At 38.2% G+C, this 26367-nt stretch overlaps 1 protein-coding gene across 3 annotated transcripts in view; it reads left to right on the top strand.

Annotated features, from left to right (window-relative positions):
- cacna2d2a (calcium channel, voltage-dependent, alpha 2/delta subunit 2a) overlaps window positions 1-26367 on the top strand; it is a 157187-nt gene that overhangs the window by 113284 nt on the left and 17536 nt on the right. For all 3 annotated transcript variants that reach the window (XM_077602132.1, XM_077602133.1, XM_077602134.1), the window contains 7 exons: window positions 5742-5873; window positions 6093-6150; window positions 19814-19864; window positions 20729-20828; window positions 21688-21849; window positions 24877-24987; window positions 25561-25639. In XM_077602132.1, the coding sequence (XP_077458258.1) occupies window positions 5742-5873; window positions 6093-6150; window positions 19814-19864; window positions 20729-20828; window positions 21688-21849; window positions 24877-24987; window positions 25561-25639 (693 nt within the window). The remainder of the gene's footprint in view (window positions 1-5741; window positions 5874-6092; window positions 6151-19813; window positions 19865-20728; window positions 20829-21687; window positions 21850-24876; window positions 24988-25560; window positions 25640-26367) is intronic.

A 26367-nucleotide genomic window follows, 5' to 3' on the forward strand; every position in this document is an offset into this window, starting at 1 on the left:
AATGATTTTTGAACTAAAAACACAGAAAAAATTGATTAAAAATTTACAATTATTGATTTAAAAGGGGGAAAATCAGGAAATTTAATATACATCTATACTCTTCATTTGAATTTGATCCTAAAACAGAAAGTCGGCACTCATCATTTACTTTCCCGGGCCGCACAAAATGATGTGGTGGGCCAGATTTGGCCCCCGGGCCGCCACTTTGACACATGTGCCTTAATGCATCTCACTAAAATCAGCTTTTTTTAATGCTACAATTATGCAGAGTAGTTAGTAGTCACTGTTTTTTTAAATTTATATATTTAGGAATCCGTTTTATGTCATTCATGTTTTAAATGTTGCTATTCAAATTTTAACTGGAACACATAATAGGGAGCACATAAATCCTTAATGCATCTCACCAAAATCAGCTTTTTTTTTAATGCTACAATTATTTAGGTCCTCTTTAAAAACTCCATCACGTCAAAAAATGATTTAGTTCTTCCAATTTATGACATTTGAACATTTATGTGAAGAAAGCTTGTGGAAATATATTCCGCCGGCGTTCTCTTTTGTATTTGCGGTAATTACAGCAATTTGACTGTCAGCCTTGTTTTTATTCAGTTTGATGGACTCGAGGGAAGTCGACAGCATCCGAAAATTATTTACGGAGAGACTGAAATTAAGCCGTCCAACGTCAGCGACACAACTCGTCCACGTGAACCCATGTAAACAACACCTTGAGCTGTCGACACATGTAAACTACTGCAACGCTAATGGCCGAGACTCTTTCTTAGTGACTTGGCTAATAGCTTTAGCTCCATTACCGTTATGGATTTCTGACCGGGCCCACTTTGTGTGTTCAGCACGCTTGATATATTACACTCGGCTCCGTGCATTGTGAATACGGCAGAATCGTGCCGCCATTTGTAAGATGTTGTATTAATACAGCGGCATTGGGCCGAGATCTGTTTGGATGGCTCTTTATCCAAGATATATCAGTGTGAATAATGTGTATATGAAGGAAGGCAGGGCGGGGGCGGTCACGAAAGGGGTTGAGGAACGATCTGGAGCCGAGATGCCCCATAAATTCCACTCTTTTAACGCTTTTGCCGTGTCGTGCCGCATAAAGGGGGCAAAGCCAAGGGTGCTCCAAATGTCACGGGAGCGCCGGCTTGATGAATTGCCTTTTAAAGATATCACACGTGGTGGGAGGCGGCACCCGTTTCACCTGAACGATGGTGCCTGAGGATGGGTCGGGGTCGGGGGGGGGGGGGGGGGGGGGGGGGGGGGGGCTGTCTGCTGTCTGGGCGAGCGTGCAATTCAGACCCTCGGGTTGGAATTTTGTCTTTTTATCAACTGTCCGGAGAAGTCGGTGTATATCCTGGATGAATAAATCAAAGAGAATTAGGTTGTTGCGTTAGCTTATCTCGGACGTGCCTGTTTTTCTTGAAGCGATGTGAGCCGAGTGTGTTTGTGTGTGTGTGTGTGTGTGTGTGTGTGTGTGTGTGTGTGTGTGTGTTTGGCTGCAAAGGTAACACATACCAGCAATGACCTATTTTGGTGTAAGATGAACACTAACTTTGGTCTTTCTGAAAATATGACCATACTGACTATCACCATTGAATTGAAATGAATTGAATGCTTTTGTTGTCATTATACAGGTATAATCAGATATAAAGCTTACACTACATAGTGCACAAATAAATATCTAGTCAAATAGTAATAGATAAATAAATGGTCAATATAATAAATAAGTAGTATAAGTAGTAGTAATAAGTCTTGATTAGGTCTTGAAAATGGCAAGCATGACTAAACTCTAACCAGGTGCCATTTTTTTTCTGTATAGTTATTAAAAACAAAAACTGTACCTTGTATCTTTTTGATTGAAAAATGATTAATTGAAGATGTAATTTTTTTTTTTACATCTATTGATAATACATTAATGGAGACGTTGAGTCTATGGACGCAACAACAAACAAACAAATAATCAATATATAGTAATGATAAATACATAGTCAAATAGTAATTGATAATAGATAAATAAATGGTCAATATGATAAATAAGTAGTATAAGTAGTAGTAATACGTCTTGATTTAGGTCCTAGGTGCACAACTTGAGTTGAGTATGGGGACAGTTCTTGGGAAGAAACTGTCCTTGAGTCTGTTTGTCTTGGCTGTTATGGCTCTGTAGTGCCTTCCAGAGGGCAGCAGGTTGAAGTGGTGGAAGCCGAGATGTGTATTGTCTTTTATAATGCTCTCTGCTCTTCTAAGGCACCAGGATTTGGAGATGCTGGACAGGGTAGGTAGGGGGAGTTGATGTGAGAGTAGACAAAAAGCATCCTTGTTTAACATGTTGTAGTTTTTGTCAAATAATTTAGGAGGGCAGGGCTTTGTATCAGTATTCTTGGAATAAAGAGGGGGGCATAATGCACTGGCAGATGCTGGGCAGGGTGGGTAGGGGGCAGTTGATGTGAGAGTAGACAAAAAACATCCTTGATTAACATGTTGCAGTTTTTGTCAAATAATTTAGGAGGGTGGGGCCGTATATCAGTATTCTTGGAAAAAAAGAGGGGAGGGCATATTGCACTGGTCGCTAGCCAATTATAGGAACATGGTGACAATGAGTATAAAGACAAAAAAATAGCAAATATAATAGTGGGAACCTTTCAACTTTGTACTTTTCAAAGGGATTTTGTGTCAACTAGAAATGTTAGGAATTTTTTTGTAATGTAAAAATCTGTCCTTGTTTTATATTTGGGGAATTTTGTTTAAGTTTAGAATTCTAAATCTGTATTTTTTCTCGACTGTTGATGTATTTATCTTAAAAAATATATATTAACCACAGAATAATGTTCTGAAATAATCAGAAGGGTATTTTTTTCTAAAAAAGAAAAAGTAGGATATTCTGAAACCTCAGAGATTTTTCTTTTAAGTTGAAAAAACTACTTTAATAAGACTTTTTCCCTTTTGAAATACTGCCGTTTTACAATATTTGGCTAAATTTAGAATAAAATTGAACATATTATATCTTGTAATATCCAAAATTTATTGGCCTTTTACTTCAGTTATTTTAAAAAAATGAACGGAGTGATAATTAATATTAATATTTGAACAAACTTTTTTCATCAGCATTTTTCTACCCCAACATTTTAATTCCATATAAATACATATTTTCTTCTTCATCTCCACTGCCGGTTGCAAATATCTAACCGAACAGACCCGATTTGGGACATGATATTTAGTCATCGCAGTTTAAACGGCAATGGAAGGATGTCTCCTTGCCCTTGGCCGGTGCGGGACGGCTATCGCATCATACTCGGTGGCTCGACTTAGATAAGAGAACAGCCGGGACTTGACAGCACGGAGGTTGTGATAACTGCTGCTTAAAGGATAATACTTTTACACGCGTTAATCAGATGACTGCCTGACCGCTGCTTGAGGTTTGCACGGTCCAGGTGAAATTGAAATGTGTGCTTTTGCTTTTTGATCTTCTCTAAATAAGCATCGGCCCAATCTAAAAAAACCGAACCCACTTTAGGTTCCAAAGAATTTAGATCAACGGATACGCTAGTTGATAGGTTTATTATTAATACACTTTAATCAAAACAGCATAAGCTAACTGAATAACACCATTAAGGTCAAAAAACAACTGCCACAACAATCTCATTAGATCGGAACCAAAAACAACTGCGTAAGAATTTGCACAAATAAGCATAATAATTTCTTTATAAGGTAAACAGAGCGACAGTATTTTTAAACAATAATGCGAGTATTTTCGGAAGTTGATTCGATTATCGCCATCTGCCGGAATCCAAGTCAAAGCAATTTAAGAGTCCCTCGTAGATCTTCATTGCCAACTCAGATCAACAGTCCCGGCCTGGAACATGGTGTCCTGTTCGGTCAGAAGTCCTGAAAACAATTAACTGGCCTCGAAAGCAGCTGTGGGGGGGAAAGTGTCCTCGAGCTTACTCGGTCCCAACATAAAGTATAGCACAAATTAAATTATAGCTTCATTACCTATTAATGCTTAATGAACATATAGTAACATCCCAGAATAAACCCAACACTAGTCAAACGGAAAAACCGATGTTTTTCATCCAAAACATTGTTTGTTTATATGCTGTCTGTCATTCTTCCCGACAAAGTTCTGCCAAATCCTGTGGATCAATCTTTCTCCGGTGTGTAAATTTGTCTTTATCGTGGTTTTGCAAAAAGTCGGCCATCATTAAAAGCATGGAAGAAGCTAAGGCTAGTGACGAAAGTCTGAGTTTGGGGTTAAAAGTGTTTTACGTGCCTTCTCTATAATCAGAAAAGGCAGTTGAGTTTCTCCTCTGCTAGTTTTCTCTTTAATCAGCTCCCTATTAAAACACCATTGCACCCGCCATTGAACTTAATGTTAACTACAGACAGTTAACGCTCTTCGTTTCTTCCCAAGTGTGTGCAGGTTTCAACTAATGCAAAAGGGATTTTTTTCCTGTACTTTTTAAGGTGAAGAATCTACTCTGACCTTATGATTTTTCACTTCAGGGTATTTTTAAATTGCTAAAACCTTCAAAGCAGGCGCTCTACCCGACCCCTTCCCGTGCACACTACGGTTGACGTAGCTAGCACCTCTTTCGAGGTAATCGCTCATTTCTCATCGGCGACTAGTCGAAGATCAGAAAGATTAGATTTGATGTCCTGTGAGATAGTCAATGCCGCCGACCTGCCGGGGTGTTTACATATGTGGCTGCCAAGGTTGTTCTGGGACTTTTGAGGGTCCTGAAGAAATGTATGATGTAGTACCCTGACTCCCAATTGCCCATTAAAATATCAGCCTTGATACCTGCGTAATGTGTAACTCATGCTATTATTGTACCCAGAGACTTGGTGAAAACTAGACTGCTACTGACTCACTTCCTGGTTGTACTGGTCATGTGACTTCCTTTTTGAATTTGTCTATGTGCAGGCAACACCCTTTAGGAATGTGCAATCCAGCAGATGATCTGTTCAATTTATGAAGTTATTTAAAAAATACCACGTGCGATGTTTTTTCTTAAGATTTTTCCTTCAAAGTAACACATTTGTTCTCCCTGTTAAAACCATGAATATGGAGGTTAAAATTGTTAATCAGAGGCATTCGTCTTATACCAGAGAAATTGTAAAATTCAACAATTTCAAGGCTATTTCGACTGTACAGCTTTTACGCAGATGCGGCTTATATGTGAGAAAATACGATAACACATTTGTACTCCCTATTAAAACCATGAATATGGGGGTGAAAATTGGGAATCAGGGGGCGTCTTATACCAGAGAAATGGTAAAATTCAACAATTTCAAGGCAATTTCAAGTGTACAGCTTTTACGCAGATGCGGCTTATATGTGAGAAAATACGATAACACATTTGTACTCCCTATTAAAACCATGAATATGGGGGTGAAAATTGGGAATCAGGGGGCGTCTTATACCAGAGAAATTGTAAAATTCAACGATTTTAAGGCAATTTTAAGGGTATGGCTTATATGCGAGAAAATACGTTACATATTTTAGCTTTCAGAAATATCCCATAATCGAGCTTTTGCTCGCTTTGCTAAACGCTGCCACACTTTTGTCACTCTGCCCCAAGGCAGCAATAGTATCTTATCACCTAGTTCAGAATGAATTCATAATTGTGGGTGTGGGTTCAACCATTTTAAGGCAATTTTAAGGGTACGGCTTATACGCGGAGGCAGTCAATATGCGAGAAAATGCGGTAATCCAATTTGTGTTCCTCCAGCTCCGGTCATCCTGAACGAGTTGAACTGGACTCAAGCTCTGGAGCGGGTCTTCATCGAAAACCGCCGAGAAGACAGCTCCCTCCGCTGGCAGGTTTTTGGCAGCGCCACGGGTGTGACACGCTATTACCCAGGTAAGATGCATCCTTGGTGATGATGAAAGAACTCAGCCAGCCGCCCTTATAACTCAGGGCTAGATAACGTCTAAATTGACCCTTCGGCTCTTCTGTGGAGCGATTTCTTATCAGATGTCTCGACTGGTAACTGGATAGGAAGAATGAAATTATGACTTTGATCTAATCTGAGGTGAAATATCCTACAGTGCAGGGGACAACATCCATTTTATTTTCCAGCCACTCCTTGGAGAGCGCCCAACAAGATTGACCTCTACGATGTCCGTCGCAGACCATGGTAAGTGGGGTCTTTATCAGTTTTCACCTGTCTTTTTTCAACACGTGGCCATGCCGAATAATGAAAAGTCATTCAACAGTCAGACACGTATAGAAACAGTGTGTAGGACAACGAGGTGAAATGATGCAGCGTCGAACCCTGTTTGGTCTTATTAGCATCAATTAGCATTACGGTTATTTTTATTTTCGTCTTGTTGATTGCCATCCAAATTTCGTTCCGACCAAGTGTTGGCTCGGTTCCGAAGCGGCGACCTTTTTGTACCGTGACGCGAGCTGGCTCGCGTTACGGTGCAAACTGCTGTGGTTCACGCTTCTAGTCCACCAAGCTCAATCCACCTGACGCTGTCACATCCGCTTTACGGCGATGGCGCCGCCTTGTTGCCTGGTTACAGGCCAGAGTGGACACAACCGTGACAACAATGTTGATTGCACCTGACCTCCTTTTCCGCCTCGGCTCAACTTGAGTGGCTTTTTGGGGTCAGGCTGGGTGTCACTGACAAACAAACCCGAGAGCTTTGAGCTAGCATTGAACTACACCTGCCCCAAATGATATCATACGTAAACTGTGTATTGAATCCAAAAATATTTGCTCATGTGTTCTGTTGTATAGTATGTGTTACCGTATTTTCTCGCATATAGGCCGTATTTGTCGCTAAAAAAATGATGACTGAAGGGTGCGGCTTATATGCGCACAAATTAGACTTGAGAGGCACAAAACGACATAACGTAAGACAATGCAACCGATACGGTCATTAAAACTGAAAACGCTAAACAAAATTTATTTTGACGTATATGAATGAAATTCAAGAAGAAAATAAAATGCATAAAATGTGAAAAAACTCAGTTACTTGTCTGCCATTGCTCAATCAGGACGCCGCCATCTTACCGTAGTGAAGCGTGCTCTGATTGGCCAGAGGCGAGTAGCCTTGATACATGTGTTTGTAGTGTTTACCATGTCAGCACATCCCAATAGTTGTTAAGGCTGATCGAAGGACTTGCGGTCGATCTTTAAAATATCAGCCTTGATACCTCTGTAAGGTGTATCTCATGCTATTATTGCACCCAGAGACTTGGTGAAAACTAGACCGCGATTTATTCAGTATCTCAGAAATACCACGTACGATGATTTTTTCTTAAGATTTTCCCTTCAAAGTAATACATTTGTACTCCCTATTAAAACCATGAAATGGAGATGAAAATTGTCAATCAGGGGGGGTCTTATACGAGAGAAATCATAAAATTCAACGATTTTAAGGCCATTTTAAGGGTACGGCATATACGCGGAGGCGACTAATATGCGAGAGAATACAATATGTATTAGGTTTAAAGTTCAACCAAAAATAATTTTCCCCGCTGTCTACCTTGTTTGGTCATGAACAGCCTAACAGTATGTTAGCGGCTAACAATAATTGTGTAGTTATCGTCTCCTTTTAGGTTTTGTGTTCGTTTATAAAAGGATTTGTATGATCGTGTTGCAAAACTGCCAACCTTAAAGGCAGATTATTGGGGAGTTGGATAGCACTTCGATTTTATAAGATATTCTTTTCCTTTTCTTCTGTTAACATATTTTGTTAAGTACACTGCCTCATTTTGGGGGAGTTGCTCCTGAGTAAAAAAAAATCTATTTGTCCTACGTGTTTGGTTTATTTACAGTATAGGAAATTTGCGCTTCAGCACATCGACCTTTTGAGACAACAGTGGCTCAGTTAGTTCAACGGGTTTTCCTTTGATTGAAAGGTCGCTGGTCCATATCGTGATATTCATTTGTGTACATCGTGGTCGAAAGAGCCAATGACTTCAGATTAGTGACTCACTTCTCTCAATCTGTTCCGAGGACTTAACGAATCATGCAATACAAAGCATCATTGAGTAGCATGATAAGAATTTAAACCATGTTAATGTTGATCTAGCCAAAACCTCATTTATTTCAAACAAAATTATTATGTATTCAGTTCTTCAGCCAGTCTTGTCCTTTTAACGCCTCTACAACTAACAAGGTGTTAACTGACAATGCGCAATTCCTTTGTAATTAACTCGGCGAGCAAGTCTCAGCGTGGTACATAGCCAAACATGTACCCAACAAAGCAACATGTCGGAAAATATGCGAGGGAGGAGATGCTTTGTTGTATCTGTCAGCACGTCCAGTTCTCCGACAGCACTTTTGTCGGAGAGACTGAAGGGGAACTTGTCAGGAAGCTGAAGGTGGAGGAACAGGAAGAGGTGTCACTGCCAAGGTGAGGGAGATGCGGCATACCTTGTTATCAACATGTATCGCCTCTTTCCTTCACCTTGCCGGTCAATCCCAGACTAGAAGTAAACACTTCATGTAAAGAAGATGCAAAGTCAATACGATATAGCGAGACCAGAGATTTAAACGTAGAACCGAAGAACTGTAACGTAGACGAAGGACCCCATGGTGGTTAGCACCTCTATTTCTCCATGTTTGTTATTTCAATCCAGATCTGTTCGACTCGCTATTCCCTGTTGCCTAGCGACGCAACGATGCCGAGTGAGTGTCACCCCATGTCAAGCCACATTTGAGTGATTATAGGTCCTACTGTTCTCTTAACTCGCTGTGTGCAGACCCCGTGTCAGGCAGTCTGCAACCCACACAATAATAAACAGACACAAATGCTAACTGAATAGCTTTGACTGTGTCAATTAAATGGGACACTCTGTGTCAGATGACCTTTGATCGGGAAGACCGAAGCACTTAAAATGGCAAATAATATGTACAGGTTTTTAGATTAAAATGACCGTACCTGAAGCAACATGAAAACAAACTTAATCTGTATTCAACGAGACTGCAATTAATTATCGATTCCACTTTCAGCCCTTGAACACAAGGATAAAGATGTTTAAACATTGAAGAAATTTGGTGCAAATGTTACAAATCCCCACCAATGTTTTTTGAACATATTGATAGACGATTGAATATACTATACCGTATTTTCTCGCATTAATGTTATATTTGTCGCGCAAAAAAAATGATGTCTGAATTGATGGTATGGCTTATATGCGCACAAATTAGATGCGGAATGCGAGACAATGCGGCCGATACGGTCATTTATTTCAAAATAGAGAAAAGATAAACAGATAAAACGCTAAACAACATTTATTTTGACATCTATGAATGAAATTAAAGAAAAAAATTAAGTGTAGCTTGCATAAAACGTGAAAAAACTAACTTGTGCATGCCATTGCTCGCTCAGGGTGCCGCCATCTTACCTAGGGATGAGAAACTAGATGGCTACGGACACAATTCCTGCTTGTATTGCTCAAGTGACTTCCTTCTTGTATTTGTCTACATGCAGGCAACACCCTTTAGAAATTTGCAATTCAGCAATCGATTTATACAGAAATACCACGTGCGATGATTTTTCTTAAGATTTTCCCTTCCAAGTAATACATTTGTACTCTCTATTAAAACCATGAAATTGAGGTGAAAATTGTGAATCAGTGGGCGGCTTATACGAGAGAAATTGTAAAAACACAAGGATTTTAACAGCGGCTAATATGCGAGAAAATACGGTACATATTTTAGCTTTATCCCATAATCAAGCTTTTGCTCACTTTGTTAAACGCTGCCTCACTTTTGTCACTCTGCCCCAAGGCCGCAATAGTATCTTATCACCTCCTAGTTCAGAATGAATTAATAATTGTGACTGTATACTTAGCTTTACAATTGTTAGCTCAGACTCTTCCTGACCAAATCAGCCAGAAATAAGATAACACGCCACTACCACTGATTAATCAGTCAGAATAATCTTTTTTTTTAAATTCCGCTCAAGCTTTTCCTGACGAGTGTTGAAAATCCTCAAATTCTGCCCAATCATATTGCTTCGTGCACCCGTTACCCTCGTTAGAGAAATCCCCAAATTCATTTTTTTGCCTCTGATTCCCCCAAAAACATGTAATCGTGTCCACAAACCCTCTTAATCATCAACGCAAAGTGCGAGAAATAAACGACAGACAACATCTTTTATCCCACGGGCGCAGTCCTCCTATATTTTTATCTTAATTCAATCTTTATTCGGCTGCCACATCCACAGGAGCACTAAGAGTGCAGCCGTCCATAAAATAATAAGAGCACGCATACAAACACACCTACACACACACACCCATTGGCAAATTGTCTTGTCGTAATGCTTCCCATCACATGTACTTTGATTAGTCTTCGTACATGTTGCGCATTTGCCATGTAGCAAATTTCTCTATTATCACGGTGGATATACACTTTACACGACAACGCAATAGGCGACCCATCGCGAAGGTGAACGCCTCCAGCCACGGCGTGCAAAAACATGACATCTAATGTAGAGGCAAGCATTTTTTTTGACATGAACTCCATGCACTGCTTACAATAAGGTCCATAAGTAACGGTTTGCGGAGTGTAAAAAAAGAAACAAAAGCAAGCATAAGGGCAAGGAAAGCATTTCCCGTTATGGCAGTTGTTCATGGACTTCAATGTTACATTTTTACTGCCAGCCTTCCTTGTCAAAACGCTCTTGACATCTTGTGCCATCAATGGCAATGAAACCTGAATACACTGTAATTTTCTGACATAAATCACGCTTACCAAATTTTCCAAGAAAAAAAAATTCCGGTATATAAGCCTCACTGGAGTATAAGGCTCACTGGAATATAAGCCGCAGGTGTCCATGTTGTATCATAGGATATTTACATCCAGCTCATTAACATATAAAAATACAGAAATAAGCTGTAGAGCACAGGTGTCAAAGTGGTGGCCCGGGGGCCAAATCTGGCCCGCCGCCTCATTTTGTGCGGCCCGAAAAAGTAAATCATAAGTTTCTATTTTAGGATCAAATTCAAATGATGATAGATGTACATCACATTTCCTGATTTTCCCCTTTTAAAAAGCAATCATTGCAATTTTTTTATCCAATTTTTTTCGAAAAACATTTTGTAAAATCTAAAAATAAAAATATAAATATTTCCCGTTTTCCACTTTAAAAAAAATATTTTGTTTCCATTTGAAATAAAAAACATGATTAAAAGACATTTTCCAATACTAAGAAAAAAAAGCTCAAATAAACATTGATTTAGATCTATAAAAACAGACTATTTAGGGCTTTTGGGCCAGTTCTTTTAATCCCATTTAAAAAAATAAAAACTATTATTATTATATTTTATATATATATATATATATATTATATTTATATTATTATATTTAAATGGTCCGGCCCACATGAAATGGAGTTGACATTAATGCGGCCCGCGAACCAACCATTAAAAGCAGTGAGGAAAAGGGGTGCTTTATAATGTAAAAAAAAATGGTAATTAATAATAATAATATTGGATTTGGGCTAAAATCTGAATGTTATTCCTAAACACGGGAAAGCAGTTTTTAAGTATCCAATGTGAATATTTTCTATCTTAAGATAAATCTAACTGAATTACAGTCTAGAAATGCATTAAAACAGATTTTGAACATTAATTTTAGTCAATATTTCTTCTTCCACTTATGGTACTTTTTCTAAACATAGAAAATCACTCACTCCAAGGAGTTAAAAATAGATTTATATCTATTTGGGCGCTTTTTAACATTGTGTTGCTTATGCATCTAAAATGCTAACAATCCCTGATTGCAAATCATCCGATTCTTGCACTAATTTCTACTAGTTTCACTTTTTTGTTTTCTATATTGTGGTTTTACAAGAAGCCAACTATAATTTTATTCAGATCTGCTAGTGTGATTGTGCTAGCGTATGAAAGTGCTTCAACCAGTGAAATCACATAAAAGTGGCTCTAGCTTTTTAACCGCCAAACCTGATTGTCAAGAGCAGAGAAAATTTCTAATGGCTTGCAAAAACCGTTCGCATTATCGTTCAAATTTACAAAATGGTAACCTCTTTGCCACATGCGTCTTACAAAGAAGACTTGCAGTGTAAAAATATTGATAAACGTAAAAGCCTCCCTATCATTGAATGTTCCTGCAAATGTAGCATATGTAGCTGATAATAATTCCCCTTAGTGAAATGGAATGTTCGACGCTATAGTTCGGGGTGCATAAACACCATCAGAACGTGACCCCGGTATCGTAAGGTTAACATATTGAATGCCGTTGCAATATGATAAAAATTACCCCCCAAAAATCATGAATTCTAATGAGACTTCTTCACCAGGCGTCTTCAAAAGGTTGCCAAGTACGCCATTTTATTCATTGGTTATAAAATGCTTTTTTTTTTCTTTTTAAATACATTATCAGGAAGAGGTGCTGTGCTTCTAATCTCCTTCCATTTGGAGCGATACCTCATTCCACTGTAGTGTAAAAGAACTCTTATCTTGATTGGACACGCGCGCATATCTCATATCGGACGTGAGGCTTTTCTCCTGATTTGTTGTTGTTCGAATTCAACCGCAAAAATAGAAATGCCGTCTGAATTCAGATGGTTTAGTTTGCCATCTGTGCATTAATATTATCATTTAATGAAAATGTGCTTTTTTTCCCCACCACAATTTAGAACATACACATATGACACAGAATACATAAGAAGAAATAAATAGCCAGCAACTCACTACATTTTTTGTCAGACTCACGGAAATTAGCCTGTTTTGGACTTGGCGCTTCTTGATCTACCCACCCAAAGACACATTAGTACCGTAGTTTCTCACGTATAAGCCTTATTTGGAACAAAAAAAATGTGACAGAATTCAATGACACATCAGTACCGTATGTTCTCGCATATAAGCCTTATTTGTAACAAAAAAAAATGATGACAGAATCCAAAGACACATTAGTACCGTATTTTCTCGCATATAAGCCATATTTGTAACTCAAAAAAATGATGACAGAATCCAACGACACATTAGTACCGTATTTTCTCGCATATAAGCCGTATTTGGATCTAAAAATTGATGACTAAATCAAGGCAATATGTTTACAAATTGGACTTGACATGGAAGAAACCGCAAGGTGACAAGGACGAAACACCATAAGGCAAGATAACGTTGCGATACGGTAATTTATTACAAAATAGAGAAAAGATGAACAGATAAAACGCTCAAAAAAATTCACTTTGACATCTATGAATGAAATTCAGGAAAAAAATAAACCGTATCTTGCATAAAACGCAAAAAAACTCATTTGTGCATGCCATTGCTCGCTCAGGGTGCCGCCATCTTACCTAGGGATGACAAACTACATGGCTATGGACACACTTCCTGGTTGTACTGCTCACATTACTTCCTTTTTGAATTTGGCAACACCCTTTAAGAATGTGCAATCCAGCAATCGATTTATACATTATCTCAGAAATACCACGTGATAATTTTTCTTAAGATTTTCCCTTCAAAGTAACACATTTGTACTCCCTATTAAAACCATGAATACGGAGATGAAAAATTGTGAAGCCAGGGGCGTCTTATACACGTGAAATTATAAAATTAAACGATTTTAAGGCAATTTTAAGGGTGCGGCTTATATGCGAGAAAAAAACTATACTTCAAACTATTCCGAAAAGACCCGCAATGGATGCAGAATTAGCTTCGAACCATACAAACTGTCCCCTGAGAACCAAACTATAGACCCACCTAGTGTCGATTTTTTTCAGTGTATACATCATTTAGCCAAACTTTGTCATTCGTACACATTTTTCCGAAATCTGCAGCCAAGACTTCCTTTGTCGGTTAATTTCACACTCGATGCGTTGGCAGTCTAGAGACTTAGCTATTTGTATATGTCATTAAAAAGTCCATTTTCAATACTACGCCCCTTTTAATAGGTAAAGTGGCCTGCCACAACATTATGACCATCTGCACATTGTAACGAGATATCATAAAAAGTGGTATTAAAAAGTAATGCATGCTGATGACTGACATTCTCCGATAGGATTTAATTTAACAATATGTTTATTGTTTTGGGACGGTTATGAGTAGGACTGCTTTGTAACTATAGTTCCAATATTTTGGTCAACATTGTTCGTTTAAAACAGACAAAAAATAAACTTTAGGGCCTCTTAGCATTTTAATAGGCTGGAAAACTGTTTTGGAATGTGGTTATATTTTAATACTAAAGAAATATTGACACTTAATAAGCTGAAAAAATGTACATGCAGAATGTGAAGTGTACGAATATAGTTACCGTATTTTCACGACTATAAGGCGCACTTAAAAGTCTTACATTTTCTCCAAAATAAACAGGGTGCCTTATAATCCAGTGTGCTTTATATATGGAAATTAAAATTAATATGTGTCATTCATTGAGGGTGCGCCTTATAATGCGGTGCGCCTTATAGTCGTGAAAATACAGTATGTTAATTCTTACTCTAAGATGAATAACAATAATTTTATTAGGATTTTTTGGTTGGAAGATGAACTAAAAAAACGGTATGAGAAATATCTTGGATTAAATAAGCATAGTTTCCCTTGTTTTGAGATATTTTTTGCAGTACTGGCCATTACGATTGCTCTTAACACACCCGCACTATGGGATAATCATTCGGGATCATCTTTCAGACCAGAATCGGGAGAGGGAAACAGTTTGGGTAAATAGAAGTGTGAAAGATGTCCGTTATTAAAGTGTCTTCAGATATGGCTGAGCAGCACCTGTTAAATGATTCGTAACTTTTAGCGAGCTGACAGCGTGGCCTCGGGCCCATCGCTGGCATCTGATCTCTCATTGGCCGCCGGTCAGGCCAAGAGGTTCGGTTCGGCGGAGGCCAGGTCCATCTGCTTGTCACCTGGCCTTGGCACAGAGGAGTCTGGGTAATGACATGGAAAGAATGGCGTCTGTGAAGTAATTACTCACTGGAATTCATGCAGAAACAACACATCTGGAGGCTTCAATGTGTGCCTTTGATTTCTCCATTTTGCATCTTTAGCACATATTGTATCACTATATAGACTTCTCACCCTGCTAGCTAATGTAATGGAACAGGTAGGCCTAACGGATTGGTCGCCATTGACAAGACGAGGAATATTATTCATTTAAATGCTCTTTTTTTACTGCCATTGATGGCTCTAGACGTCTATTTGAATTGAATTAAATGCTTTTATTGTCATTATACAAGTATAATGAGAATTAAAGCTTTCACTACATAGCCCACAAGTAACAACAACAAATGGACAAATAAATAAGTATTCCAAGTGAGATCAGCAAAGCAGCTCGGCTTTGTTCCGTCGGAAGTCCAGGATGAGTTTCATGGTTTTGGAGGCGTTCAGTGCCAAATTGTTGAGAGCACACCAGTCGCTGAGTCTATGGAAGCAAAAACAAACATAGAGTAGTATAGGATAGATAAATAATCACTAAATAGTAATAGATAGAAGGTCCCCACCTTGTGCACTTCCTGTGTGTGGCTCCATTTTTTTACCTAGGTCTACAATGTCTTGTGTGTCTTGTGTCTGTCTTGCTACTGCAACCAAGAAATGTCCCGAATACAGGATGAAATAAAGCTCTAATCTTATCTGATAAATAAATGGTCAACATAATAAATAGGTAGTAGAAGTAGTAGTCAACATGGTTAAGTGGTACAAAGTGACTAAAATGGCTAGCAATAAGACTTGATTATTGGATGCAGAACTCCAGTTGAGTATGGTGACAGCTCTCGGGAAGAAACTGTCCTTGAGTCTGTTTGTCTTGGCTGTTATGGCTCTGTAGCGCCTTACAGAGGGCAGCAGGTTGAAGTGGTGGAAGCCGGGATGCGTATTGTCTTTTATAATGCTCTGTGCTCAGGATTTGTATATGCTGGACAGTGTAGGTAGTGGACAATTGATGATCTTTTGAGCTGTGTTGATCACCCTTTGCAGTGAATGAAAACAATGTTTTCCCCCTTTGATGTTTGATATCTAACGAGTGGGATTTCAAATCTTTTATTTTGAAATGACCCTCACACTATTTGACACTGCACTTAACTTTTTCCGCTGTGATATTTTTAGATCTAGTTAACAATGACCAAAAATGAGTATTGCCTGATAATTAACCTGTAGCCTTTTTAAAATAACTTGCGCTTAAAACTCCTTTCTGCTCAGTAAGAGACCACAAAAGTTAATGAAATCCTGCAGTCGCTCTGCCGGGCGTTCCGCTTTTTTCACCAACCCGCCTCTATCTCGCAATTGGGGCGCCTCGAGTGCCCGAGGCGCCGGAGACGGGGGTCACGTTTTGACCACCGCGTTTCAGTCGTGCATACCGCCCCGCTCCCTAAAAAAAAAAAAGAAACCAAATTGCTGCTGCGCCCGTGCAGCCTCGCTGCGATTTCTCCTTCAAATTAAGATTTCGGTTAATTAAAATGATAAAAAGTCCTGAACGCCGATGGGCCTGGTGGTTCCAGACCTGATTTCGTACATGATGCAGTCGTGCCGAGCCTCGGAGTTCCTACCTTTGATGTAGCATTTTTTTATTATTGAAAATAATTGGATTCCGCCTCCGTGCCCACACCCCCTCCCCCTTTACTACACATTTATATTTCGTCCATCTTCATTGGACATCGGTGCTGGAGTTGCAAAATTCGGGTAATATTGAAAGTTGGAAATGGCGTTTCTATTCAATGTAATGAGGGAACGTCATTTATATGAGTGAGTTTGAATTAAAAGCATAGAAATAATTAAAGTCATATCTAAAGTTACCATTCTAATTTGAGGTACGCTTGCTGGATCAGTTGGAACAAAAATGAGGACCCACTGCGGCAGTTTGTGGAATAGTTTGAACACCCCTGCACCAAATGACCTTTCCTCCCGAACATTTTTGGATGAATTTCCAAAATTTACTAAAAATAGAAATTCTTCAGAATCCGAAATGAGGCTTGATGTGATATATTCTACTTTAAGCTTAACATAAAAAACACAAATACAAGTTCATTAGTAGCTTGACAAATGTTTGCCAATATATACATTATTTGCGGGCAATGAAGTCGAAATTGACCACAACATAAAACCTTAATGAATATTGTATTCTTTTTTTTCAATGGTTCTCATTCAAATATCTCAAGTACCGTATTTTCTCGCATATACGCCGTATTTATCGCTAAAAAAATTATGGCTGAATCAAGTGTACGGTTTAAATGCGCACAAATTAGACTTGACAAAGACGAAACACCATAATGCAAGACAATGCGGCCGATACGGTCATTTCTTTCAAAAATAGAGAACAGATAAAAATTTATTTTGAAGTCTATGAATGAAATTCAAGAAAATAAACGTATCTTGCATAAAATGTGAAAAAAAACTCACTTGTGGCTGCCCTTACTTGCTCAGGGTGCCACCATCTTACCCAGGGATGACAAACTAGACCGCTAGTTCCCTTCAAAGTAATACATGTGTACTCCATATTAAAACCATGATTATGGAGGTGAAAATTGTGAATCAGGGGGCGGCTTATACGAGAGAAAATGTGAAATTCAACATTTTTAAGGCAATTTTAAGGGTGCAGCTTATACGCGGATGCGGCTAATATGCGAAAAAATACAGTACATTTAAGGGAAGAAATGGTCGACATTTGCTTTTGTTCTTTGTACTGCCTTTGATGCAATGTGTTAATAAATAGATTAATAATTGTGCATTAATCCAGTTAGGCCCTTGAATTAAAGTGAATTTAACCATGGCAGAATTTCTAAAAATAATGATCTTTGTCCAAAGAGTCATGAAATTCACATACGTGGCTAAGAAAGGGAGAGATTTAATGGAAATTTACAGCCCGGCTTTGCTGATGCCGACTTTCCAAAGTCAGCCCTGTGGGGCCCACAGAAAGCGAGGTTGGCCCCTCCCCTGCGACAGCTCGAGTTTTGCCACCACAGGTTGGTTAGAGTGGCGGCTGCCGCTAAGCGGAGTCTTGAGAGGCTGGCGGGGGGGCAGCGGCCGAGCCCACCGGGAGGCTGCGTGCCTATCAGCTCGGCCAAGCGTGAGAAATGAGCCTCTCCGGCCCCGCGGGCGTCTGGCTTCCCTCCATGCTGATAATCAGCAAAAAAAAAAAAAAGCTACGCTTATTATTCAGCCAAAAATGGCCGCTCACTTTGAGGTAAAATCTTCTCATGGAATGTGCGACACAACCCCGCAAACTATCGTAATATGTATCTTAAATATATCTTATTTTCTCTTGACCGCGGCTTTTAAAATGTTAGAAGTTCCAATTAGCAATATAAAAAAAAAATCGTCATTTTTTGTTGTTGCTGCTTTCAATCAATAAGGTTATACCTTTTGTCAAAAATGTCACTTATTTGGGCTTTTTTGGGGTCACTGAACATTTTAATTACCAGATTTTTTGCACTATAATGTGGAACTAAAAGACGTGAATATTCACAAAATCTGGCAATGCGCCTTATATATTGATCAATACTGGTTAGTCGTTGAATTAATATCCTTTTAGGGCAGCTCCATCTAGTTGATGTATAACACAATCCACTATTACTACTGCGCCTTATAATCTGGTGCGCCTTATATATAAAATAAATTTAAAAATGGGAAAATATGCTACCTTTAGGAGGAAGTCGTGGTAACACAATACAGTGGTGTATTGATATGATATTTCCACCCAGCTGTTAGAGAATGTCTTGAAATAGCATATTGACTAGCCAACTAGCAGGGTTAACATCATTTTGTACTTTTCAAAGGGAAGAAAAGTGGAAATTATTTAATTTTTTTTAAATATTTTGAGCTTGATGATTTTGGATGTTGCTTTGTAGCATTAAATTTTAAGAAACAGGACCAACTTTGCTGTTTTTCCCCTTGAAGTTTTCATAAGATTGCTAATTTAACATTGTAACATTATTTGTTTTTCTTTTATAATTCGTAGCACTACATAAGGTTGTAAAAGAGGGAAACGACTCGATTGTGTCAAAATATCAAAAGTTAGATAGTCTGAATGTGTACTTTTTGACTCTTACTTAGAGGGTACTTTAAGTTCCTGAAAATGGGGGATTGTGGCCATTTTTCTTATCTTGTATTCAACTTTTATATGTATATATTGTGACAGCTGTGTCAAATCTGTCAACTTATACGTTTTCCCGTATTTTTTTTTTGATCATTTCAAATTGTGTACGCCTCATAACAACTTTTGTACTGGATTTTTTGTAAAAAAAAAACATCTGGTTTCACCCATTTCGGCTCTAATCCGGATCGTCTCGGTCACTGGTAGCAGCAAAAACGTCATCGTCGACTGCTAATATTGTTATGCTTTAAAAATAATAACTTTTTTGCCTCGGGTGTCAATTTTCTGACAAATCATGCTTACCAAATTTTCCAAGAAAAAAAATTTCCGGTATATAAGCCTCACTGGAATATAAGCCGCAGGTGTCCATGTTGTATCATAGGATATTTACATGCAGCTCATTAACATATAACATACCTGTCAACCTCTGCCGATAACTGCCCTTATAAATGATTATGATTCCCCTTACAAACCCCCCAAAAAACGGTGTCTTTCTACTATTGATTTAGTAACGGGTTACTAAGTAAAGATGCAGATCTTTGTTGTTGGGAGCCCAACCCCAAAGTGCCGCATACAACGCCACTTATTTAGTCTTTTAAGCACATATAAGCCTTTATCACTACGCTCTTAGCTTAAGTGGGCTTAGCCGTGGACTCTTGCATAATGGCGGCTCGGCTTATGTCAATGGCCCCTTTTTCAGCATTTTTCCTTTTTACAAAGATTATTGAAACCAAAAAAACAATGGCAGCTCCTTTTTGTGACTTTATTTTTCTCTTCTTTACAGGTACATCCAAGGTGCGTCCTCACCAAAGGACATGGTCATCATCGTGGATGTGTGAGTATTTTTTCCACCCTCTTCTAATAGAAAAGGCGAAGGGTGCTAGTGCCACCTGTTGGTCTAGTCTGAATTTTGAGTTAAAGTCAGGTTGGAATGTGCTCCTAAAATTCCCTCATTTGTAAACACTTCACAAATTGACCTTTTTTTATTCTGCTAATGATAAGAGAGTAGATGAAAATGGCAAGCATAACTTAACTCTAACCAGGTGCTATTTTTTTTCAATAGTTATTAAAAACAAAAACTGTACCTTGTATCTTTTTTATAAAAAAAATTAATTGAAGATGTATTTTTTTCTGTTTATAATACATTAATGGAGATGTTGAGAGCGCACCACTTGCTAAGTCTATGGACGCAACAACAAACAAACAAACATAAATAATCAATACAGACGCTCCCCTACTTACGAACGAGTTAGGTTCTGAGCGATTGTTCATAAGTTGAATTTGTTTGTAAGTTGATTCAGTGCTATATTTTGTATTATAATTTATGTTTAAGGCCTATATAAGTATATTGAAGGTTTATATAAGTGCATTTGTATGTTTAAGGCTTGTATAAGTAACACGCATTGGTTTGTACTGAAAAAAATACAAAATTGGACTTACGAACATTTTTCGACTTAAACGCAATTTGCAGACATGTTCGTATGTACCGTTGTTCGTAAGTTGAATGTTCGTAAGTAGGGGAGCGTCTGTATGCCAAAATTATGTTGTGTTCAATGTCAATAATTGTTTTTTAGCAGATCTGGTTCATGTATCATCATCACTTACAGCCAATGAGTTAAATTTGGCAATATGTAACTAGTTTATTACACTTTTATTTCACAAAAGGGACCCGAGAACATTAATATCTTTATTTTTCTAGGAGTGGGAGTGTCAGTGGCCTCACACTTAAACTGATGAAGACTTCAGTCATCAAGATGTTGGACACACTCTCAGACGACGACTACGTCAATGTTGCCAGAGTAAGAAAACCCGGAAAAAAATGTGTTAATATGTTCATAACAAGGTGTTAATGGAGCAGAGTTTAGAATATGTTTTTTTAATTCTAATACTTGAGCCGTTCTTTGTCACGCTAGTCTACGCTCATCACTAGACCCATCACGTCTAAAAATATACGATGAATATTTATATATTGATTCTACATTGCAGGACACGTACACATAAGGGAGGTTTGTTTTGGTGACTGTTTGGACACGGCCGCCAGTAATCTCCATTTAAGCCGCTGCATTTATCAACTATATGCTGCTAAATCTGCACAAAATGAGTATAATAATCTGATTCCTGCCATCTGTGAAGAAGGTGGAAGCTTATGGAATATTGATTTGTTTGCCAACTGCAACTGCCATCGCAGCAAAAACATGATAATGCAGTAGTCCTATATGAAAAAAAATTGACTTTTACTTCATCCCTTGGGATTTATTTGGCTTTCTAATTAATCTGATGACTAAATGAACCATTTGACAAGACATAAATATGCAATTCCTGGAATGAATACGAATAGGATCAGCATTTATGACCTGAGTCAAGTTTTTTTTCGAGATGCAAGCCACTGTTTGGCTCGACGCGCTAAAGGCTAATTGTCTGGATGAGATGAATTTTATTACCTTGGCGGAGTTTTTTAGTGGTGCTTTGTACAGACTTGCGCTGCACCTGTTCTTTGCTTTCAAAGTTGTAATTACCGGCATTTACTGCCAGCCGGAGAGTCGGAGGGCAGCCTGCATCGGAGTACACGCCCACGTCTGCGGCTCGTTGTCGACACGTGGCGACAGATGCTTTTTTGGGGGGGGTCTCATGGCGGCGTCTTTGTGGTTTTCTCTCTAGTTTAATGACGAGGCGGACGCCGTGGTGCCCTGCTTTCGGACTTTAGTTCAAGCCAATGTACGCAACAAGAAGATCTTCAAGGAGGCCGTCATGCACATGCAAGCCAAAGGGACCACCGACTACAAGTCCGGCTTCACCTTTGCATTCGAGCAGCTTCTCAATGTAAGTATGATAAGAAATAGATGTGACTCTTCCGGGATGAGTCAATCCAGAATACAGCATTATATACTACAGTGGTACCTCGAGATACGAGCTTAATGCGGTCCGAGACTGAGCTCGTATGTCGATTTTCTCGTAACTCAAATGAACGTTTCCTATAGAAATGAACTAAAAACAAATTAATTGGTTCCAACCCTCTGAAAAAACACCAAAACAGGATATTGGATTGGAAAAACATTTTTATTTGTTCTAATTCGCCATCTATTACAAAGTAGCAAATAACTAGTGGTTTAATAGTACTAAAATGTGTTTTATTGTACTAAAATTAGACGGATTTCGAAGGGGGGAGATAGAGACGGCTACTTTTTGCACGGCAACACGCTCGTAATATAACATAAACAAATTCAAATGAGCTTGGATTACGATGCAGACACACTAAAATAAATTTAATATAACCTAACACTAAACTCAATTCTAATTTTGTTTGACATTTTGATACCTTTCTTCTCCTGGGTTGGCTCTATTTGCCCCGCCTCCACCCTGCCTTTCAGTTGCAACCTATCGAGGGTTGTTTGCTTTTGTATTCCCTTCAAAATATTCCCAAAATGATGCACACAAATGTCCTCACAATAGGATAACGCACAATAATTTTAAAAGGTAGGGAGGATTCTTGAGAAAAAATGCAACGTGAATATTTTCAAAAGTAACGATAACCCAAAATATTTCTATTTTGGAAAAGAACAGCAACTTGAAATAAATGTATACACGTTTTGAGTCAAGGCAACCAAAAAAAACATGTCATATCGAAAATCTCCTTGACTTTATTAATTGTGTACTACATGTACAGTAATCCCTCAAATATCGCGGATAATGTAGACCAGACAGAACCGTGAGAACCGAAAAACCGGACAATCGACTCATGGCCATGAGAAGACAAAGGACTTAGACTAAAACTCCCATTGTCCTCTTTTTTTTTTTCATTTATATCAAGCGGAGAGGAACTATTTTCACTGTTAGTACAGTATTTAAAGGAGTTCAATTTTAAAATATATACCTTCTATTTAATATTAATACATTAGTCTTTTGACATGCTTATAGCTGTAATAAATATACACTTTTTGATCATTATACTTGTGTACTTGTATTTCTGTATAGGTGCAAAAATATATATTGTGGTAGTTATAATGGGGGTGATCCTACTTAGCAGTCTTTCGTTTCTCGCAGCCATGTCCGGTCTACATTAACCGCGATATTCGAGGGATTACTGTACTAGCTCATGTCCTCATGAGAGTTACAAGTGAGGGAAAAAACAACCATTAGGCAGATATACTAATCACTAATTCCGCGTCCTGGCTAGCCACCGATAAAATTAGCTGCGATCTGCTATGGCAAGGTGTGTGTCTTTCGGCAGCCCAGGTGCAAACATCCCCCCACCCACCCCCACACAAATCCAACCCGTATGCCATGGTGTACTCCAGCACCCTAATGGCCACTGATGGGATGATTGATGAGTACGGCCTAGCTGAGATCAGCCTCTCTTTATATTCCTCTGCTGGCTTGGAGGCATAAAGCCAAGTGTGGCGCTCACACACACACACACACACACACACACACACATATGTATACACACATATACACACACTGCATGCATGCAACCCTACCGGAAGAAATAAAAAAAGGCAATTTTTAATCGCTGTCTGCTGCGTCGTTGCTCTTATGACTGGTGGCAGAAGTGCTATCAAATATGTAATTGTGGCGACATTATTTATCATTATTAGAGGCTTGTCAGTTGCCTGGCAGCGTTTTTTTTGTGCCAGCTGCTGCGCCGGTACAACGCTGGCCGCTACTCATACGGTGCCATTGACGCCGTTAAATGTCCAATCCGTTTGGACAGGGAGAAGCGAGTAGTAATGTGGATAAACACTCACATCTGAAACTATCATTGCCACTAAAATGTGATAATTTGTTTGTGAGTTTGGTTGGATTGGATGAGAATTGTCGTCAATTAAGGCTGATGATTTACGGATAAACACCTACCTCAGAAATATTCACTTCCATTTAAACAGCGTTTAATTTGTCTCTCGTCGTCAATGAGTTAAAAGGACAAACAATGTAGAAACAGTGTCAGGGACGAATAATTGGGAAAAGATTGAGATAAAATGGTTGAATTAATGATGTAACATTCATAATTGATTATTTTCATGACTGTGGAGTGGCAATCATATGATCTGCGCTTTAGTCTTGTCATAATTCTGTGCATGATGTTCAAGAAAGATTCTAAATATCATTCTTGGGCCGGTTGTTTTTGAATCCCCCAGAAGGCCATTCTTCATGTTATTATATATCGACAACAAATTGAAAGACACCTGTTTTTTGCCCAAATCAGAATCCCCCAAAAAACTGTCCGCAACAGTTGTGTTAAATTTTTTAAACGTGATAACAATGTGCAAATTAGGTATTGTAGAATATGCTATTTTTTGTGTGCTCTGCAATGAACAGCTGTTTTTCCATTATCATGCTTAAAATCGATTGTATTTCTTTGCACTACCCTTGATTGCACCTGCTGGCTTTGGATCCATTGCGTTTCCCTTAATTCTGCACTGACTAACGCAAAAAAAACACGGAAAAAATGCAACACTCCGCCCAGTGCTCGTATTTGCTCGGAATTTTACTCGTATCTCAAATTCCTCGTATAGCATGGCACTTGTATGTCAAGTATATCTTTGCACAAGGGAGATGCGGTTAGAAAGATGCTCCTATCTCAAAATGTATCTCGTATCTCAAGGTAAATATTGGCTCGGAATTTGACTCGTATCTCAAATTCCTCGTATAGCATGGCACTCGTATGTCAAGGTATTACTCTACATGTGATTATAAGAAATATTTCTCTTCAGTATTTTGCCAAGAACCAAGAAGTTGATTTTGCAGGCCTCTTAATCGGATGTAGCGGACCACATTGGGCTCCCGGACTTTGAGTGTGACACCCATGCAAACCTAATCCGAATCTTTGCCTTTCTTACTTTGTGACAGGAAACCAGCGCTCCTCGAGCCAACTGCAACAAGATGATCATGATGTTCACGGACGGCGGCGAGGATCGGGCGCAGGATATCTTCGAAAAATACAACTGGCCCAACAAAACGGTCAGGCGCTAACAAAGGAATCCCATGTGACCGTGAACGCGGCGTCCATACGCGCTAACCTTGTGTCATCAGCAGGCAAATCTATTATTTCCCCCATCTTTGTGCGTTTGTACTTGTATCTTTTGTTATCGCCACCGGTGTTAACAGCTATGACCCGCTAACTAATTAGCTGCTATATCGCTAGAAGCCTGTTTAAAAAAAAAACAGCCAAAAGTGATTCAATCCCGCTATCCGTTTTTAGCGACTTGTGTGCTAACAGCTACTGTCATACAGGAATAATCTGCATTCCGACAAAAATAAGAGGCTTCTAGTAGGCTAATTTTATCGCACTGCTTTTTTATTTTTTTTATTTTTCTCTGGGTCTTAGTTTTTCGGTAAATCCCCTCTTGGAATGACATTTTTTCATCCTTTTTGAGCACCCTAAAAAATTCTACTGGTAGATCGCGATCTACATACTGAGCAGCCCTGGGTTAGAGTATCAAACATTTGAATGATTTTGTTCATTTACATCTTTTTGTGGTCTATGTTCTTCTAAGTTAGGGTTTAATCCAAGGGTCTTTTTCCTCGCTGCAGGTGCGAGTCTTCACCTTCTCTGTGGGTCAACATAATTATGATGTCACACCACTGCAGTGGATCGCTTGTGCCAACAAAGGTAAACTTTTTTTTAAATATCTGTGAATAGGTTTTATTCATATTTTAAGTATTCCTGATTTTTAAAAGACAACATTAGCAAAATACACACAGAACCTTCATTTTGATTACTTTTTAACTATTCACTTAAAAAAAACAGCAACAACAAAAAACTTTTTAAAATGTAATTAAAAAATATATAATGTATAGATGTGTGTATATATATATATATATATATATGTGTGTGTGTGTATATAAATGTGTATAGATGTGTGTATATATGTGTATATATGTCTATAGATGTCTGTATATGTGTGTATATGTGTGTATGTGTGTATATGTGTATATATGTGTATATATGTCTATAGATGTCTGTATATGTGTATATATGTATATATATGTATATATATATGTATGTGTGTATGTATGTGTGTATGTATATATATATATATATATATATATATATATATATATATATATATATGTATGTGTGTGTATGTGTATATATATGTGTATGTATATATATGTATGTGTGTATGTATATATATGTATATGTGTGTATGTATATATATGTAAATGTGTGTATGTATATATATGTAAATGTGTGTATGTATATATATGTGTGTGTATGTGTATATATATATATATATGTATATGTGTGTGTATATATATATATATATATATATATATATATATATATATATAAATGTATGTGTGTATATATGTGTGTATATATATATGTGTATATGT

The sequence above is a fragment of the Stigmatopora argus genome, chromosome 6 (genome assembly GCF_051989625.1).
Source record: "Stigmatopora argus isolate UIUO_Sarg chromosome 6, RoL_Sarg_1.0, whole genome shotgun sequence".
In the NCBI taxonomy this organism is placed as follows: domain Eukaryota; kingdom Metazoa; phylum Chordata; class Actinopteri; order Syngnathiformes; family Syngnathidae; genus Stigmatopora; species Stigmatopora argus.